Below are 17,034 nucleotides of genomic sequence, written 5' to 3'. Positions count from 1 at the left end.
TTGATCCCACAATCCCAAGATCATGACCTGGACCAAAATCAAGAGTCAGACACTTAATTGACTAAGCCACCCAGGTGCCCCTGTCTTTGGGATTTTAGTAGAGATTGCACTGTATTGTTTTGAGCAGTATGGACATTTTAACAATATTAATTCTTCTAATCTGTGAGCATGGAATATATTTCCATTTATTTGTATCTTCTTTATTTTCTTTCCTTAATGTCTTCTAGTTTTCAATATACACATCTTTCACTTCCTTAAACTTATTTCTAGGTATTTTATTCTTTATGATCTCATTGTAAATAGGATTTTTTTTTCTTATTTTCTCTTTCTGGTGATAGTTCATTATTAGTGTATAAAAATGTAAAATTTTGTGTGTATTGATTTTGTATACTGAAATGTCACTAAATTTGTTTATTAATCCTAATAGTTTTTTAAATTGAATTTTCAGTGTTTTCTATATATAATATCATTTCATCTGCAAATAGTGGCAGTTTTCTTCTTCCTTTCCAATTTGGATATTTATATTTATTTCTTTTTCTTATCTATTTGTTCTGGATAAAACTCCCAATTCTCTGTTGAATGAAGATGGTGAGCTTATTAGTAGATTGGACGTGGCTGAGGAAAAAATCAGACACAACCAAAAGGCTTGATTTGTGAAAGCAATAATTGATAATCTGGACTTCATAAAAATTAAAAACTGCTGTTCTGCAAATGACAATATCTAAAAAATGAGAAGACAGTTCTCAGACTAGGAGAAAATATTGCCAAAAGACACATCTGATAAAGAACTGTCATCTACATGATCCAGTAACCATGCTTCTTGGTGTTTACCCAAAGGAATTGAAAACTTACGTCAACACAAAAACAAAAACCTGCACCCGATAGTTATAGAAGACTTATTCATAATTGCCAAAACTTGGAAGCAACCAAAATGTCCATCAGTGATAAATGGATAAACTAGTACATCCAGACAATGGCATATTATTCAGATCCAAAAATAAATGAGCTATTCAGTCATGAAAAAACATGGAGGAACTTAAATGCCTGTTACTAAAAGAAAGAAGCCAATCTGAAAAGGATATATCCTGTATAATGCTAATCCTATGTCATTTTGGAAAAGGCAAAACTATATAGACAGTAAAAAGATCAGTGGTTGCCAGGAACTGGGGAAGGAAGGAAGGGATGAATAGGTAGAGGATAGAGGTTTTTTAGAATGGTGAAAATATTCTGTGTCTCATAATGATGGATACAAGTCATTATACATTTGTCCAAATCCATAGAATGTACAACACCAAGAATAAACATTCACATAAATTATGGACTTTAAGTGATTATGATGTGTCAGTGTAAGTTTCATCAACTATATCAAAGGCACAACTTTAGTAAGGGACATTGATAATGAGAGAGGCTATGCGTGTGTGGCGGCAGGGGATATATAGGAAATCTCTGCACCTTCCTCTCAATTTTGCTCTGAACCTAAAATTGCTCTGTAAAAAAAAAAGTCTTATTTTAAAAAAAAAAGACAAAGAAACCCATTTTAAAAATGGGCAAATGACCTGAACAGATATTTTGTCAATTAGATCTGGAAATGGCCAATAAGCACATGAAAACATAATAAACATCATTAGTAATAATCAGAAAAATATAAAATCACAATGAGATACCACTTCACACTCATTTGGATGTCTGAACACATGCAATGTACAACACCAAGAATGAACCCACAAAGTAAACTACAGACTTTATGGGATAATGATGTACCAGTGTAGTGTATTTGTTTTCATAACAAAGATACTGCTCTGGTTGGGGACATTGAGAATGAAAGTGGCTAGGCAGGTGTGAAGGCAGGGAGTATATATATGGGAAATGTTTCTACCTTTTGCTGAATATTGCTGTGAACCTAAAAGTATTCTTAAAAAATGTATATTATGTAAATGGAAGTTATACCTTTGTCCTGGCCGAGACCATATCCACTGGCTCTCTATTCTGATCCTCACCACTCTTTACCAAGTGGAGATAATGTTTGGGTGCTTCTAATGCCCACTTATGTGTACAGTGATACTTTAAGCCTACCTTCAGGTCCATCAATCTAGACACTCCATACAGGGGAGGGTCTACCCATCACTTCTATGCTATAGTGGGCTCAGGAATTTTGTGAGGACTTTCTGGCTTCCAGGACCCTGAACAGAAATTGAGACACAGATTTTTAATACTCTTAGATACTCAATCATGTCTGAATTCAGCAAACCCTCTTGATATTGACCCCTTCCCATGGTTGATGGGATGGCAGGATAAGATCCATAGTCACTCTTTTGAACTATCACCAGTATCAAAGACATTTCTTCCTTGGAATTTCTCTCCTCTCAATCCATAAAACATTGTAATTAACAAATATAATCATAAATCTTTGTTCCTTATGAACGTTGATTTTCTGAAAGCAGTAATTCACCTCAGGGTGCTTTATCACTGACATGATGACTTCATTCTGAGCAATAGGGCTCTTGACCAGGAAAATACATAACCTCACAGATTAGAGTCAGAACATTTCTCCAAATCTAAGAGTATGGAAAGCACATAACAGTTCCATTTAAATGCCACATAAATTGTATTCTAAAAAATAGAGAAAAAATGGCAAAATACTTTAAATGAGTTCACTGGATCTGATCTACTGCAAAATGTTTCAGATCCACTGAAGCATTTAACGTACTTCACCAGTATGTAGTTATCCTAAGACAATACTTGATCTTTATAATCTGTAGTTATTGAGGGGTCCAGCTTGCCATTTATTTTTCCCAGTCTATTGTAGAATAAATGTTCACATAAAAATTTAATTTCTCATCGTTTTTAATAATAAAGTATGGTAATACACTACCTAGTTGTATATATAGGGAGACATGAGTGTAGGAGATGGAGGTGGGGCAGAAGCAAAACAAAAACTAAAAACATATATGTATTTATAAATATTATTATATATAAATATATATAAATATTATTATATATAAATACATATATATGTTTTCAAATTATCATCCCATGGAATGATATTAATGTCCTTAAAGCAGAGTGGAAGTCTCTCCATCATCAAGACATGGAAACTGCATATACAAGATCCAACTTGAGCAAGTCCTGAAGGCACAAGTAAGTTGCATGAATAAGTGCTTGTGGCCCTACAATGCCACATTGCCTTCTCTGTCACAATTAAGCTCTATGCTGGGTTATTATCTTGATCTTTCAGTTGCAGGAGACAGTTTTTTTTTTTTAAATGACAGCGGATGATCTCTGGCCCTAAACTTTTCTTTAAATTAGTTACTGACCAACCTGAACCTAATGTTTTCTCCCTTCATATATTGATGAGACTTAATACCAACATCCAATATCAGAGTCATAACTATGATTTTCCTTTACCTCCCAAACATCAAAGGTATCACATAAGCCAGGGCACATCCTTCCATCTCTATCTTGCCACACTCAACACAGAGGAAAACTTTAAAATTACATTGTTAGAGCATGCCATGGGACACCAACACTATTTGCTACCAGGCACAAGATATTCAGTGCCATTTGGTGGGCCAGATATCCAACTCTAGAATCGCATCCTTATAATCTACTCCCTATAATCATGATGTCACCTACTGTCATAGGCTTGCCTTTCAGGAAGATCTTAATATGTTGATTCATGTACTAGTGTTTATTGAAGAAATGCCCCTGGAAGATATGAGTTAAGGAGTGGAGTTGTTGAATAAGGAGGAGAAACAAGTAGACCAAAGATGCAATTTTATGTGAATTTCCAGAGGTAGCTTCATTCCATGAGGAGTGTAAATTACAGCAAAGTTTGTTCTGCAGCAAGGCAAGAAATCTGTGCTGCCATTCTCCTGCATTACTCACTCATTACATAGAGATTGCTACAAGGAAATGTAAATTCCTAGCACTTGGTTTTTGGAACATCCAGACAAAATAGCACTAGTATCTAGTACAGGTAGTACTCTAAAGAAGGTAGTGATGCAAGTCATAATGAGCAAAGTATACGAAATCTGGGAAATAGGAGTAAAGATTTAATTGGTAAATGGAATCTGGGTGAAGCACACACCAGTGGCCTCTACAGTATCCATGTATTCAGCACCCTGTTCAAGAACCAAAATGTTACCAGAATCCCTAAAGCCCTCCCCACTTTTATTCTCTACTACTAACTCCTAGGATAACAATTATCCTGGCATCAAATACCATAGTTTGGTTCTGCCCATTTTGCACTTTCTGTAACAGGAATTGTACAGCATGTCCTCTTTTATTTTTGGTTTCACTTACTCATCATTGTATTTGTAAGATTCATCATGCTGTTGCATGTATCGATAGCTCATCTTTTACTGCTATTTTGTATTTACTATATGAGTATAATTAATGTTTTTATGTTTTACAGTGAAGAACACTTAGATGATTTGTAGGTTTTGGCCATTGTGAATAAATTTGTGTCCTACATTTCTGTCTATGAGTTTTAGTGCACAAATGCTGTCATGTTTGCTGTGCAATTATTACATCCTGGTGTATTTTTCAGCATTAATAGTTAACACATCTTCCCAATTGAATTGAATCCATTTACACTCACAACTGTAATGTACAGGTTTTCCATTTTCCACATCTCCTCACCAAGCTTTGGCTTTACCAATCTTTGCTTTTAGCCACTTAGTGAGGTTTAGTGATATATCATTGTGGTTTAATTTTTGTATCTTTGGGATGCCTGGATGGCTCAGTGGTTGAGTGTCTGCCTTTGACTCAGGGCATGGTCCCAGAATCCCAGGATCGAGTCCCACACCAGGCTTTCCTCAAAGCACCTGCTTCTCCATCTACTTATGTCTCTGCCTCTCTTTCTGTGTCTCTCTTGAATAAATAAAGTCTTTTAAAAAATAATTTTTGTATCTCTGATAATGAGTAATATTCTTTCTCATGATGCAGTACCGTGAAAGTCACCTGTTTGAAGATTGAAGGGCCTCCGCTTCATCTCTCTGAATAATTGTATGGACGAGAATACTACTTCCCCAACATCTGTAACCACTTTTAATTGTTTATATGGAAAAGAATATATATCTACTGTGTATGTTGAGCCATTGTGCATTTTAGTTTTTTTTTTTTTTATGATAGTCACACACACAGAGAGAGAGAGAGAGAGAGGTAGAGACACAAGCAGAGGGAGAAGCAGGCCCCATGCACCGGGAGCCTGACGTGGGATTTGATCCCCGGTCTCCAGGATCACGCCCTGGGCCAAAGGCAGGCGCCAAACCTCTGTGCCACCCAGGGATCCCCCATTGTGCATTTTAGGATTATTTGCTACAATGGTTTTCTTACATTAATATGAATATTTTCTTTTTCTTAAGTATTAAATATAGTGCAATCCCCATCAGGATTCTCTTATTAACTCAGAGAATCTGTGTTAATTTGCAAGCATATAGATAGTACATGTTACCATATGTATTTCAGAATACACAGTCTGTGTGCCTTGGAATTTATTGAGGCTTCCTGTATTACCTAAAAGATAGTCTAGTTTTCTAAATGTTCCCTGTGTGCTTAAAAAGAGTTTATTTTGTTTATTTGATCTAAAGTTCTACATATATTTAAAAATACAGTGAATTATACTTATTTAAGTTATACTTATTTTGGAATAAGTGTTTCTATTGGTTTATAGTATTCTGGTTTTTTATACTGACTATGCTTCTTAGGAGCCTAAGTGATTTTATGTGGGAACCTGTGTTTCCATGAATTCTGTATGATAACATGTACTAAGGAAACTAAAGTCAGGCCCTCATCTGAGTTCTTCCTGGTGACTCTTAGTACTCCCAGGAGGATAATAAAGGGAAGTGTTGATAATTTTTGAAGTTGTTTTATTAAGACTGGAGCAGGACTGATCTTTCACTAACATCCACCCACAAGGAGATAGCCACATTCCTTTTGACTACAGTCAAAGGTTATGCAACTCCTTGGTTAAGATATTAAACTGGATATTTACCCAAAGAAAATGAAAACACTAATTCAAAACAATCATACGAAATCAGAGTGAGAAACAAACCATAGGAGACTCTCAACTATAGGAAACAAACTGAGGGTTGTTAGAGGGGAGGTGGACAGGAGGGGAGGGGTAATTGGGTGATGGGCCTTAAGCAGGGCATTTGACGTAATGAGCACTGGGTAACATATGCAACTGATGAATCACTAAACTCTACCTCTGAAACTAATAATACACTATATGTTAATTAATTAAATTTAAATTAAAAAAAAAACAAAAAGATATATGCACCTCAGTGTTTATTGCAGCACTATGTACAATGACCAAGATATGGAAGTAACCGAAGTGAGAGGTGATAGATGAATGGAAAAAGAAGATGTGATATATACATATAATATATATATATATATATATCATATATCTAAATATAATAAAATGGAGTATTATACAGCCATAAGAAGGATGAGATCTTGCCATTTGCCAATGTCATTTGTGAGATCTTGCCATGGATGGACCTAGAGGGTATTATGCTAAGAGAAATAAGTCAGACTGAGAAAGACAAATACCATATGATTTCACTCATATATGGAATCTAAAAAAAAAACAAAACAAATGAATAAACAAACAAGGAGAATCCACTTATAAATACAGAGAACAAACTAATGGTTGCAAGAGGGATAGATAAAATGGGGGTAGGGAAGTGCTAAGGTACAGATTTCCAGTTATGGAGTGAATAAGTCGTGGGAATAAAAGGTAAAGCATAGGGAATAGAGTCAATGATATTGTAACAGTGTTGTACGGTGACAAATGGAAACTACAATTGTAGTAGCACAGCATAACATATAAAGATGCTAAATCACTATGTAATGTAAGATTTTGTGTCAGTTATATTCAAGTAAAAAAATTTTAAATTGTGGCCTTTGCTTCTGTTCATGAAAGTTTTCTTTGATCCAACACCCTCCCTACTTCCCTAATAAGAAAAAACACTGCATAGCCATTGTCATACTTTTAATATTACACAATAATACTACTTCAATGCAGAAAACAGACATAAAAAGGCACAAATTCAAAATACATACAAATATATACATAATCTTAAGAACTAGAAATGGCCATTTTTAACAGTTCAGAATTTGTCATTATATTTTTACATACAATTTTTTTTACATACAATTTTTTTTAAGATTTTTTTAATTTATTCATAAGAGACACAGAGAGAGACAGAGACACAGGCAGAGAGAGAAGCAGAGTCCATGCAGAAGCCCAACGCGGGACTCAATCCCGGTACTCCAGGATCACGCCTGGGCTGAAGGCAGGCACTAAACAGCTGAGCCACCCAGGGATCCCTTACATACAATTTTATTGGAAGTTGTTTTTACCCACATTACACATGATTTTCATATGTTATACTAAAATTTACATTATTCTACAATGTGTAAACTTATATTTCATGGAGTATAAGATGATATATTTCCATGTCAATAAATATTTTTACGATCTTATTTTTAATAGTTACTTATTTTTTTCATTCACAGATAAACCAAAATATGACCACTCTCTGTAAGATGACTTCCATTTTGCAATATCACAAAAAGTCCTGTTATGAATATTTCTGGAAACAACTTTATGATGAACTCTCACATGAGAGAGTTTATAAGTTCTACAAGTTTATGTTCTCATCAGCATTTTCACCAACTTCAAACGTTTACAGTCTCTTTTTTATCTTTGACAGTTTTCCTATTACAAAGAATATTCAGATATAGAGATTTTATTCAATTCACTTTCAATATTTATCAATTATTTATATAGTAACTGTCCTTTCACTTACTGATACAATAAATTATACTAATAGCCTTTCTAGGTTTTTTTTTTTTATTTATTCATAGAGACAGAGAGAGAGAGAGAGAGGCAGAGACACAGGCAGAGGGAGAAGCAGGCATCATACAGAGAGCCTGAGGTGGGACTCAATCCAGGGTCTCCAGGATCACGCCCTGGGCTGCAGGCGGTGCTAAACCACTGCGCCACGGGGGCTGCCCTAACATCCTTTCTAATATGCAACTGTCCTTTCATTCTTGAAATAAATCCTACTTCTTCATTGTAAACTATTCTTTGGCATACTCAAGGTTTTTTTTTTTTTTTTTTCACATACTCAAGTTTTATTGACTAATCTTTATAACCTTAATGTATTTCTAAGACTTTTAATATAAAATAGCATTGATGCCTCCCATACACAAAGCAACTTGCACAGATTGGAAGATAACAGATTGAAGAATTTCACAATATCAACACACTCATTTAAGCATCACCTGGACCGAGTAACCAGACACTATCAGCACTCCAGAAGCCCCTCAAGTCCCATTAGCACTATTAGCTTCATCCATTTGGATGTTCCCGTGTTATCTCAAACATCTTCACAAAAACTTATTCTCCAAAGCATCTCACCATCTATCATCAGGGTTGCTGGTAACTTCTATATCACAAGCTAGGCCTACAGTTCTCTTGACTCCCAGCTGAATGTCAAAGCTTTTCAAGGTCTGACCCTACTCTGTTGACCATAACAGTCCTGACTGCCCACTTCTCATGCAAATAACTGCTCTCTTTCCTTAGCTAAAATGTTAGACCCCCTTAATTAGGTTTAGCTTCACTCCAGATTATGAAGCTCTGACCAATCCTAGTTATGGATTTTTAAAAAGCACCATGTGCAGCTTAGATGATCCCAGATTAAATAGATTTGCACATCCTCCCACTCTGGTTATGGGTCCTGATTATGATAGCTGTGCTTCCGATTTGCTTTAGGTTCACGGTCTTATATACCATGTAATAGCTACTTTTTTAAAAAAGATTTTATTTTTTATTTATTCATAGAGACAGAGAGAGGCAGAGACACAGGCAGAGGGAGAAGCAGGCATCATAAAGAGAGTACAGAGAGCCTGATATGGGACTCGATCCAGGGTCTCCAGGATCACGCCCTGGGCTGCAGGCGGTGCTAAACCACTGTCACCCGGGCTGCCCTAATAGCTACTTCCTTACTACATTTCCCTTGGGTAGACTCCATCCATGCCTTGCTGACATTACTAGGAACCCCTTTTCCATGAGACTCAAGTTCAGCCTTGGATAACCTAGGTGTTTACTGCTTTAATTTCCAAAGGCCATTTTTTTTCCAGCATAAAATGAAAAGGAAAACATATTTTTGCCTCAATGCTTTCCTAAATTATTGTTTGTCCTTTCCTGTCATTTCCATCCCTATGCTGCCATACCCACCCACTTCACCAATTATCTCTGCCCAGAAATCTGGCATAGAGCACTCCTTTCCAACTTCCCTGCTGCCCCACTATCCACTCAAGTTGAATCAGATGAGGCCATCCTTTGACTTTGTTGCGTGCTACCCATCACACCTGGAGGCACATGGATAAATGTCTTTCTTTATAAAAGAGTGCTTTACTATTCAAAAGGAATACAGCATAAAGTTACAATTATAGGCTATACATGAATTTGTTCAGAGAGAAAGTCAGAAGATCCTACATCAGGGAATCACATTGCATGGATTTATGCACACTGTTTAACCTGGCTCCTCTTCCCTCTGACTTATGGTTTATCTTTCAAGGTGTCAGTGTTTTGTCCATTGGAATCTCCACCCACCATCAACATCCCAGAGATTGGAAGAGATTCAGAGCTGATCTGGTCTTACTGGGGGATTCCTCCTTTTCAATATTCTAATCAGTGTGAGTTGCCTATTTGCCAGGAAAAAGTGCACACACACATACGCACGCACATACACACACACACATCTGCCAACATCAAGTAGTAATTCTTATATTAATTCTCACTTTAAACCAGTGTCTTTTACACTAACGGCTCTGATTCATAAATATATTGTGAAATCAAAGTGGATTGCAACCTGAATCTTAATGGAATAAACTAGAAGAAAACAGAATGCAATAGAAAATACCATAGTGCATTGCATACAGGGTAACTGGTTTTGTGAAATGTATGTTTCATATATGTGAGTGTGTATGTATTTGTGTTTTGGTTGTAATATAAAACATTTCTTACTATGGGTTGCATTAGATAATGCAAAGATATGAAAAAACATATAAACATATAAAGAAGTTTTAAAAACTTCTCATTGCAAGATTCTCATCTTCTACTAAGGTAGATAACATTATTAAAGCAGAGTATTGTTTATTTTATTTCAAGCTTCAAGAACATGCATGCTACTTCAATCCAGCCAAAAGAAAAAAGCCAAATATCTTTTAATAAAAATACAATTTTAGTAATAATTCAATTATGTTCTTAGGCATGAGCCTTTGATTTCCTCAGGTTTTATTCCATCAAAGAAAAGAAAATGTTCTGTTCTTTTAATTATCTTACGTTGGGAAGGTTCTCTCTCTTCTTCTGATATTAGTTCCACCCATGACTCAGGTTTTCCTCACCAACTGCCACATGCCCTAGCTGACTGCCTTTCGACTTTTTTGTATTCCTCCTTGTTACCTGCTTTTAATAAAACTCTAAGATTTATAAGAGCAGTAATTAATGGATTCCAGGCCATCTCTATAACCTAGCATAAATCCAGCACTTAATGGATAATCAATAAGGAGTGGTAGAGTCAAATCAAATTCTGGTCCTCCTTTTTCCTATCTGTTGGTGTTTGTCTGGTCAATGTCAATGACATGACTGGATCTATAGGACAATATTACGTAATATTATGTAATATTACAGTACAAAACAGAAATAGTAATAATGAATGCATTATTTAGTTCCATCAGGAAAAAGACCTTATAAGTTAAACAAAAAGGAAGAAATATGCTGACAAGACATTAAGTGCCTCATAGATGGTCCAGCTACCCATGGTTTGCCTATACTTTTTACCATTTATGAAACAGAGCCTACAAGAAACTCAGCTGCAAATCCAAGCAGGTAAAAATGATAGTTCTTGGATACAATGTTTTGAGGCAAAAAGTCATCTGTGCTCCTTTCATGGTCCTTTGGCTAGGGAGAACAGATTTTTGTCAGGGTTGTTCTTTGGCCTGTGCCTCCTGGTGTTTCCAGGCTGCTATCTTCCTCAGCTCCAAGTCTGGGATACATGAAGCACAAAGAAAACCCAGGAAATTCACCATCGTATTATTTTCCAATGCTCCATGTCCCTAACTAATCCACTTTTTCTCCTCCTTACTGTCTTCTTATGTTTATTTACATGTATTTTCATTTGTATTAGTGGTAAAAATAGGGAAAGTCTACCTACTACATAGTCCAGAAGCATCTGTAGTGTTTTATAAATTTCAGTTATGTCAATTTGGTATATCGTGATTGTTATTCAAGTCATCTGTAACTTTTCTTTCTATCTTCTGTGCTAATGTTGCTGGCATTTGAAATGTACTTCACCAATTACATGGAATGCAAAGTAGATAATACTGTCTTTTTTCCAGTTATACTGCAGATATGGGCATTAGGGAATTTTATGTACTCTCCAGATTACGCTCTATTTTTTTTTCCTTTTTTTCTTTTGGAAGATGTGTGAAGAGATCTGACTTCTTCAGCCACTGTTTTCCTACAAAGATCAAGAGATCTTCTTCCTAATGTTAGTGTCTTTTCTATCTTGCAAAACTAAAATTATGCTGGTACATAAAGGATCTCTTACGCCTTTGAAAATGAGGGAAATGGGGCTTCACAGAAGCAATAGGTAATTAATAGCCAAAGACCTTTGAATCTTCAACAGATTGAACTGTCTTTAGTTGGAAGCTGCAGGAATTTTATTCTCTCACTTGAATTTAATTTCTAAAGTAACTGCTCTACAGACACTAGAAAGGTTGACACTAGTACTAAGCTGATCCAAAAAGCTTCTAGTTATCTTCTTCCCTTGTCTTCACCCTTCTTATGATCCATGCCTCATTCAACCTCCATGTCCTGCCCCCAAAGGTCTCTAAGACACTTTTTGTCTGTTGTCAATAGAATTTGGATATTCATGAACAAGTTGATTTCAGTTGTACAAAATAAGATGTTAAATTTCTTCACATTCAAGTTTTACTATAAATAATAACCCCATAATATAACCAAGGAAGAGCTAATGTAAGATTTGAATAGGGCAACAAGATCAGATTGTGTTTTTAAAAATAGCATTCTTGAAATTCCTATACATTAAGCAAATAGATAAATTCCCCTGCAAGTTGAAAAGAAGGCATGTCACATTCATATATGAAACTGGCACAAAAAAAGACACATAGATCGGTGGAACAGAATAGAGAACTCAGAAATGGACCCTGAACTCTACGGTCAACTCATATTCAACAAAGCAGGAAAGAATATCCAATGGAAAAAAGACGGTCTCTTCAATAAATGGTGTTGGGAAAATGGGGCGCCACATGCAGAAGAATGAAACTAGACCATTCTCTTATACCATACACAAAGATAAACTCAAAATGGATGAAAGACTTAAATGTGAGACAGGAATCTATCAAAATCCTAGAGGAGAAGACAGGCAGCAACCTTTTTGACCTCAGCTGCAGCAACTTCTTACAAGACACATCACTAAAGGCAAGGAAAACAAAAGCAAAAAATTAATTACTGAGATTTCATCAAGATAAAAGGCTTATGCACAGCAAAGGAAACAGTCAACAAAACCAAAAGGCAACCTACAGAATGGGAGAAGATATTTGCAAATAACATATCAGATAAAGGGCTAGTATCCAAGATCTATAAAGAACTTATCAAACTCAACATCCAGAAAACAAACAATCTAGTCAAGAAATGGGCAAAAGACATGAACAAACATATCTCCAAAGAAAACATACAAATGGCCAAAAGACACATGGGAAAATGCTCCACATCACTTGCCATCAGGGAAATACAAAGCAAAATCAAAGTGAGATACCAACTCACACCAGTGAGAATGGCTAAAATTAACAAGTCAGGAAACAACAGATGTTGTTGAGGATGTGGGGAAAGGGGAACCCTCTTACAGTGTTGGTGGGAATGCAAGCTAGTATAGCCACTCTGGAAAACAGTGTGGAGGTTCCTCAAGAAGTTAAAAATAGAGCTACTCTACAATCTTGCAAATGTACTACTGGGTATTTACCCCAAATATACAGATGTAGTGAAATGAAGGGGCACCTACACCTCAATGTTCACAGCAGCAGTGTCCACAATAGCCCACTTGTGGAAGGAAAAGAGATGTCCTTCTACAGATGAATGGATAAAGAAGATGTGAGATACACACACACACACACACACACACACAATGGAACATTACTCAGTCATCAGAAAGGATGAATACCTATCATTTGCATCGACATGGATGGAAATGGGGAGTATTATGCTAAGTGAAACAAATCAATCAGAGAAAGACATTATCATAAGGTTTTACTCATGCAGAATATAAAAAAGGGTGCAAAGGACCATAAGGGAAGGAGAGGAAACTGAATGGGGGACATTAAGGAGGAGACAAACCATAAGAGACTCTTAACTCTGGGAAACAAACTGAGGATTGCTGAAAGGGAGGTGGGTGGGAGGATGAGGTAACTGGGTGATGGGCACTGAGAAGAGCATGTAATGTAATGACCATGGGTGTTATACACAGCCGATGAGTCATTGAAAACTGCACTGGAAAATAATGGTGTACTATATGTTGGCAAATTGAATTTAAATTTTAAAAAAAGAAAAAAGACCACATTATAAAGATGCTACTTTTATCAAATTTATGTGACTCCAATCAAAATTTCAGTAAGGTTATATCTTAGTCTAGACACAATATATCTAAAATACATTTGGGAAAACGCATTTTCAAGAACATCCAAGAACAAAGTAAAACACAAAAATAATGAATAGATCCTTTCCTTTTTTCCTTGCATATGTATTACTGAATACCTATTAAGTGGCAAAAAACAAATAAACAAAACAAAACAAAAAAACCTTCCAATGCACTGCAGTTATAAGTTTATAAGGTTATATCTTACCTATACAGGTAAGACCTTTTCCTTCATGGAGCATATAAGCTAATTACCTAGGAGACAGTATCATGGAGAGATCAAGAGTACTGGTTTTGGAAGGAGGGACAAAGATGGGAAAATCAAAGATACTGCCAAAAGAAGCATATGGTATGACACAAGATATTCATGGTATTTGTCTAAAAAGATTGATGGATAAGTAAAAGGGAACATTCATTCTCTAAGATGAGAGAAGATGTGGAGAAAGTAAGTAGACCTGGGCTTTGGGGTTAAACATACCTGTATTTGAATACCATCTCTGACCATTAGTCACTAGTTACTTCATTACTACTCATTAGTAGCTAGTTAATTTCAGCGAATGAATTTACTCTTCTAAGCTTCAATCTCTTTTTCTCTTATACACGTCTCACAATGACATAAGCCTCATGGGATTATTGTAAGGAATAAAGGTGATGAGGAGAGTAGACCACATAACCAGGTACTGGCAGAAAGAAAGGGATGGACAAATGTGTATATCCCAAGTAAGTTGACATGGAGAGAAGCATACAAATAGAAAGAAAGGTAGATGATAATATTTCCAGAATTACAAGGCAAAAAAGGGGAAAAAAGTAGAGTTGGTTCACCCTAAAGCTTCTTTATTTAATAAAAAGAGGTAAACTTTTCTACTAAAAGTAATATAGGGGAAGTATGGTCAGATGACTGAAAAAAAACAGCTTAAAAAAGAAATTATATGGATATGGGTGGCATAGTTAGCAACTGATATTAAATAAGTGGCTTTCTTAAGAATCTAGCAGGTTTAGGTTGACAAACCAAGATTAACCAAGGTCTGAAGTAGGAAAATAGGAAGTTGAGTTTATCCTGGCTTGGAAGAGGGAAGAATAAAGGGTAGGATGTCAAGAGAGTATGGCCATGTCAAGAAGTTAATTATAAATATCAGACTATGGGACTCAGGTTTAGAAGAAAAGACAAAACAGCAAAATGAGTGCTAACTACTCGAGAGAGTTTAAAACTCTCGATAAAACTTTTCCAGTTAATGGCCACACTTTTAGGCTTTCATATGTTGAAGCAGAGGGAAACAAGTGGAGAAACTGGGAAGCTTAATTATTGCAAAGATTATTAGTTGCACTACTCGAGTTTCCTGGGCTGATGTCAGAAATCATGTCCTAGAAAGATAAAACATGTAAACTTTCTGAGAAGCAGAATGGGCTAAGTACCTCAGGAGGCAGAAGAGAGCAGAATGATGAATCAGCCTTGAATTAGGCAGGAAAGTCCACCAGGCCATCTGGAATGTGGGAGACAATTAACCTTTGCAAATGTGGTCAAATATTTAGGATGCTGGTCCTTCTTGTTCTTGTCATCTACAACCAGTAACCACAGGTATGGAATCTCCAGCTCTGTTCCTGCCTGCTGGAGCCTGTAACACCAGAGGAGGTGGTTCAAGAGAAGGATCAAAGTAGGAAACAGCCATTAGAGTAATTTCATGCCAAGTAAGTGGTCACTCAACTGAGCAAGGAAGTTGCTCCCTGTGCTCATCATGATCTTGGCCACAGGTTTATAGAATAGCAACTTTACTCAAGGCTAGCTGTGACCTCAGGGTGACTAGAGCAAGCTCATATTCTGCAGCAACCTCATTCAGGTAATATTTCTTCACTTCCTGTATCCTTAGTTCAAATCAGTGATGGGGTCCCTGCATTTCTCCTCTGTCAGTAGATTTTCCCATATGTTTGTCTTTCTCCAGTATCCTCCGTTAGTTTCTTCTGCACATGAAAGTTGAGACAAATTCACTGTTAATAGGGTTCTCCCTCATTTCTTTGCATGCCCACCAGCTACAATTTGGAGTAGAGATAGATGGACAGAGTAGGACAGGAGGAAGTTGAGGAAATTACTTGGAAAATGTCTCCTCTCTGGGCCTAAATATTTCCATCTCCACAAAAGAAATTGCTAATTTAATATAGATAAATTCTTTACTTATAACAGTATCAGTTGATCATCCCAAATGCTTTGAAGTTCATACTTTTTCTGAGGCTCACACTTCTAGGAGATGTTGGAGCTAGGATTTGAACTCAGATCTCTCTAATAGATACATACAGAAATAGATATTGATATATAATAAAAAATTATGTATATCTATCAAAAAATCATAAAAATTATATCTAGACATATATCCTGATCTTTGCATCAGGGAAGGTATATATAATTTTTATGACCCAAGACCAACAGCTCTATTTTCAATTCATTCTTTGTATTTGAGCATGTGTCAGTAGTCTGGAAGAAGACACTGAGCCAGAAAATGAAGGACTGAATAAAATGGTCTATCCCAGGAAATCAAATGACTCACATTATAAAGTGACATGTCCCTGATAATATAGGACAGTCATCAGTTCACACTTGTTTTATCAGAATTTTTAACAAATTCTTAGACTGTCTATATTTAATAACATGACTGTTCCAGTGTAGATGCTATATTATACGGTGAATCTATGTAAAAGGAACATGCCTAGGGCCAGCTCTAATGAGAACCCCAAGACTAGTTCCTCTTCCAACCAGGACTGGGATTATAAATAGCTGCTGGTAGGAAAAAAAAAAAAGTTATTTTAATGGTTTACTTTCCCTCTTTGGAGCAGAAGGGCCCTCTCAGGACTGAGCCCATGGGATCAGGCCAGTATGAGACCATCATGATCAAGTTTATAGGAATGCAGCACCTCAAGGTAGTGGGTTCTCTCATGTTTGGAAAGTCAGCTGTGCAAGATATTAGGAATAAACTATCTCAAGCCTTTTCCCAGGCCTCACCTGAGCAGGACATTGGATGAGATCAAATGGCTTCCTTTTCCTACATGATCATATTTTTCCTGGTTTCCTCCACTTTGGCACATACTGTTTCTTCAGGTAAGCAGACTTACAAGTCTTGGGAGAGAAACCTATGATGTTCTTTGAGTTGTAGAAAAGAAAAATAGTCATGTGTGACTGAATGGAGAATGTTCGGCTTGACAGTGCAAAGTGGGTATCAATTGGATATCACCATTAGAAAAGGGAGCTACTCTGGAAAATACTCCAATATTTGAAAATGAAATAACATGTTTCTACATAATGCTTGGGTCAAGA

At 36.2% G+C, this 17,034-nt stretch overlaps 2 protein-coding genes across 2 annotated transcripts in view; one reads left to right on the top strand and one right to left on the bottom strand.

Moving 5' to 3' along the window:
* LOC106558737 (sperm-associated acrosin inhibitor-like) overlaps positions 1-17,034 on the bottom strand; it is a 124,011-nt gene that overhangs the window by 32,895 nt on the left and 74,082 nt on the right. The window lies entirely within an intron of this gene.
* Positions 1-17,034, top strand: part of SPINK13 (serine peptidase inhibitor Kazal type 13) — a 54,246-nt gene that overhangs the window by 27,129 nt on the left and 10,083 nt on the right. The window contains exons 3-4 of the mRNA XM_038535106.1: positions 15,301-15,568; positions 16,716-16,818. Of these exons, the coding sequence (XP_038391034.1) occupies positions 16,749-16,818 (70 nt within the window). The 5' untranslated portion in view covers positions 15,301-15,568; positions 16,716-16,748. The remainder of the gene's footprint in view (positions 1-15,300; positions 15,569-16,715; positions 16,819-17,034) is intronic.

Source organism: Canis lupus, chromosome 4 (genome assembly GCF_011100685.1).
Source record: "Canis lupus familiaris isolate Mischka breed German Shepherd chromosome 4, alternate assembly UU_Cfam_GSD_1.0, whole genome shotgun sequence".
Taxonomy (NCBI): domain Eukaryota; kingdom Metazoa; phylum Chordata; class Mammalia; order Carnivora; family Canidae; genus Canis; species Canis lupus.
Note: the sequence above shows the minus strand (reverse complement) of the source record. Positions and strands in the feature narration are given on the sequence as shown.